General features: G+C 51.7%; 1 protein-coding gene across 2 annotated transcripts in view; it reads right to left on the bottom strand.

The window, feature by feature from the left end:
• utp4 (UTP4 small subunit processome component) overlaps positions 1-3,566 on the bottom strand; it is a 12,492-nt gene that overhangs the window by 2,884 nt on the left and 6,042 nt on the right. For both annotated transcript variants that reach the window (XM_037978051.1, XM_017441035.3), the window contains exons 10-12: positions 1,102-1,166; positions 709-831; positions 266-422 (exon numbers count right to left, since the gene is read on the bottom strand). In XM_037978051.1, coding sequence (XP_037833979.1) covers positions 266-422; positions 709-831; positions 1,102-1,166 — 345 coding nt within the window. The remainder of the gene's footprint in view (positions 1-265; positions 423-708; positions 832-1,101; positions 1,167-3,566) is intronic.

Here is a 3,566-nt window from a genome sequence, read left to right as displayed (position 1 = left end):
CAGTCCAGGTCACAGTCCAGGTCATGGTCCAGGTCATAGTCCAGGTCATAGTCCGGGTCACAGTCCGGGTCACAGTCCAGGTCACAGTCCAGGTCATGGTCCAGGTCATGGTCCAGGTCATAGTCCAGGTCATAGTCCGGGTCACAGTCCGGGTCACAGTCCAGGTCACAGTCCAGGTCATGGTCCAGGTCATGGTCCAGGTCATAGTCCAGGTCATAGTCCGGTTCATAGTCCAGGTCACAGTCCAGGCAATGATCTCACTCACCAGACTTGGGTCTGAGGGTCTGAAGGTGTCTCCACTCCAACTGCTGGAGGCCGACGACGACGACAGACGACTGGCTGGAGGAGGCGAAGAATCTGGAGGAGTCAGAGGAGAAGCAGAGCTGCTGCGCCGAGCAGAGCTCTTTGGGCACTTTGGACACCTGGAGGAGAAGCAGGAGAAGCAGGGGGAGAACCAGGAGGACATGTGAGTCTCACAGCAGACCCAGCTCTTTTTACTCTGAAAGCTTTTCACTCATCTGCAGTTTTGACCACAGCGTTAGAAATGACAGAACAATCAGGTCCAACCGGGCTGGAGACGGAGGGACGGAGCAGCTGGACACGTTGGAGGATGTTTCTGTCACTCGTTGGCTCCATAAGAACTGGTTCTGAGTCCATTTCTCTGGTTCGTGTTCTGTAACGGTCCGGTTGGAAGGAGCTGCAGCTCACCTTGTTGATGCAGATGTTGTTGTTGTCCAGCTGCAGTCTGTAGAGACGAACGCCGCAGACGGTGGAGTACGCCAACCACCCCCCACATGGAGACAGAGCACTGCAGCAGATCTGATCGTCTCCCTGCAGGACGCAAACAGCTGACCTCACATCCACCTTCAGACTGTCAGACATTTTAACTGATCTTTCCATTCAGGATTTCAGCTCTTGGATAAAACAGAACCTGAGAAGAAGGAACTCTGAAAACAAGTTTTCTTTCAAACCTTCAACCCTTCACAGGTCGGCAGATCATCTGCTTTCCAAACTAAACTGCTCCTTTCTGTTCTTTATTGACTGAATTTTACCTGATAAACACACCTGGTTACTGAATAAACAACAACAACAACAACACACCTTCCTGTTCAGCTGGATCAGTTTCTCAGGTTTCCTCTTCACAGGCAGAATGTCGCCGGGCTTCCCTGGAAACACAGCAGGAGGTTAGCTCCTCAGTTAGCACCAAGGCTAGCTCCTCTGTTAGCACGGAGGCTAGCTCCTCAGTTAGCACGGAGGCTAGCTCCTCAGTTAGCACAGAGGCTAGCTCCTCAGTTAGCACAGAGGCTAGCTCCTCAGTTAGCACAGAGGCTAGCTCCTCAGTTAGCACCAAGGCTAGCGTGTGTTTCTCACCGTTGCCATCGCTGTCTCCAAGCCTCCATACCTCCAGATGATCTGGAAACTGGAAGAGCAGCAGTCCTGCTTTCTTGGCACAACTCACAAGATTTTTCTACAAGGGAAACAGAACAGAATGATCATGTTGCCATGGCAACAGGTGTCATCAGCACATGACAAAATATTGATTTCTTTATCGGTCGTCTTTAACTGAGATCTGAATTCTTCAGATACTTTCCTCAGTAACGCTCTTCATCAGACCCAGGAACAGGTGTGTTCCTCTCGGTGAACTCACGTGAGGGAAAGTGATTTTACGGAGCGCTGACTCCTGGGTGTTCTTCTCCACTTTGTCCAGCAGGGGTCGCACCACCAGCTGAGTGTCCATTCCTGACAGAAAATATCATCATCATCATCAGGTTTAAGCCCTAGCCCCTACAGACTGCTCCTAGTACAGGTTTAAGCCCCGCCCACCGCAGACTGCTCCTAGAACAGGTTTAAGGCCCCCACCGCAGACTGCTCCTAGTACAGGTTTAAGCCCCGCCCCCTACAGTTTATGTTTGATTCACATGCCCTCATGTTGCTGCTGTTTGTTCAAATATTCATTTTTCTCATCCATTTGGTTCGAGTTAGCTCATCAAGTTAAAAACAAACGGTTACCGTGGAAACGAACAGTCTGAGTTCACCTCCAAAACACAACAGTGTCTGACAGGTAAAATAAAGATAATCTTTTTTTTTTCTCCTGTGATCTCGAAGTTTAACGCAGAGTAAACCAGTTTGAACGTAGGATGTGTCTGACTGAGGTCAGAGGTCAGAGGTCACATCTGTCTCACTGGAGGGAAAACAACCTGAATTTAAATCCAAACCAACCTCCAGAAACCACAGCGGTGTCGGTGTGGACCAGCGCCCTCACGTCATGCGAGTGGTTCTTAAAGGTTCTGGTTCTGACCCACTGCCGGTCCGAACCAGGCAGTGGCTCCACAGCGGAGGAGATGAACTGAAACTGGGTCACAGTTCCCTCAGACGTCCCGGCGATCACGCTGCTCTCATCCTGTCAAACATTGTCAGACTGGGTCAGGTTCTTCTGAGACCGGTACCGACACCAGCGGCTCGTGGCTCGCTTCTCACCGGTGAGACGGACAGAACCAGGACGTCCCACTTGGTGACCAGGTGAGTCCGGACCAGAGTTCCTGTGAAGCCGTCCCAGATCTGGACCTTCCCTGCAGAATCCCCGCTGATGATGGTGCTGTCGGACAGGAAGGCGACGCTCCAAACCACCACTTCCTGCGTCTTGGAGGCTCCCGCACCGCGCTCCACCAGCAGGCGGTGGGAGGCGTGGCCTGGTGTCAGAATCGGGACAAATAAAAACCACAAAACCCAAACGGGTCTGAAATGCTTAAACTGCTGGTTTACCTGTTTCTGTGTCAAAGATTCGGATCATGTCCATCATCCCTGCTGCGATCTGCGCTCCGGACGGATGCCAGGACAGGGACACGATCCGACCTGTGGACGAGTCCAACGGTCACATTCCCACAATCCCACCTGGTCCCATAAATACAGCCTGTCCAATCATAAACCCTTAGATGTCCATGACTGTCCATCATGTCCCTGACCTCTTCCATCATGTCCCTGACCCTCTTGTTTGTGGACTTCATGAGTCCTTCCAAAGACCTGTTCTGAGCTGCGGTTCTCCAGCCGGTTCTCTGATAAAGTCTGGACCTGAAGAGTCCAGCTGCTATCCTTCAGCTGGACTCTGGACTTGTTGGGTCTCATCCTGACAGGGACTTTTTATATTATTTGTCTTTTTTAGCTCAGTGTTCCATCTTAAGCAGGTCCACCTTAAATCCAGGCAGACCTGCAGGTGGAATAAAGGTGGAATAAAGAAATAAAGTGTGATGATGTGCAGAACGTTCACCTTTCTGTCGGTCCAGGTTCCTCTGAAACTGAATCCTGTCCTCCAGGATCTCAAACATCTTCACGGTTCCGTCCTCACAGCCAGCCTGTCGGAGAACAGACAGTCAGATCCTGGAGAACTGGGTTAACGAGTTCCTGTCTCCACCCGACTCCACCCGACTGCACCTGACTCCACCTGACTGAACCTGACTCCACCCGACTGCACCACCTGACAACACCATCTGACTCCACCCAACACCACCTGACTGCACCCGACTGAACCCGACTGCACCTGACTCCACCCGACTGCACCCGACTGAACC

Source organism: Kryptolebias marmoratus, linkage group LG11 (genome assembly GCF_001649575.2).
Source record: "Kryptolebias marmoratus isolate JLee-2015 linkage group LG11, ASM164957v2, whole genome shotgun sequence".
Lineage (NCBI taxonomy): Eukaryota > Metazoa > Chordata > Actinopteri > Cyprinodontiformes > Rivulidae > Kryptolebias > Kryptolebias marmoratus.
The sequence above is the reverse complement of the archived record's forward strand: the minus strand, read 5'-3'. Positions and strand labels throughout refer to the sequence as shown.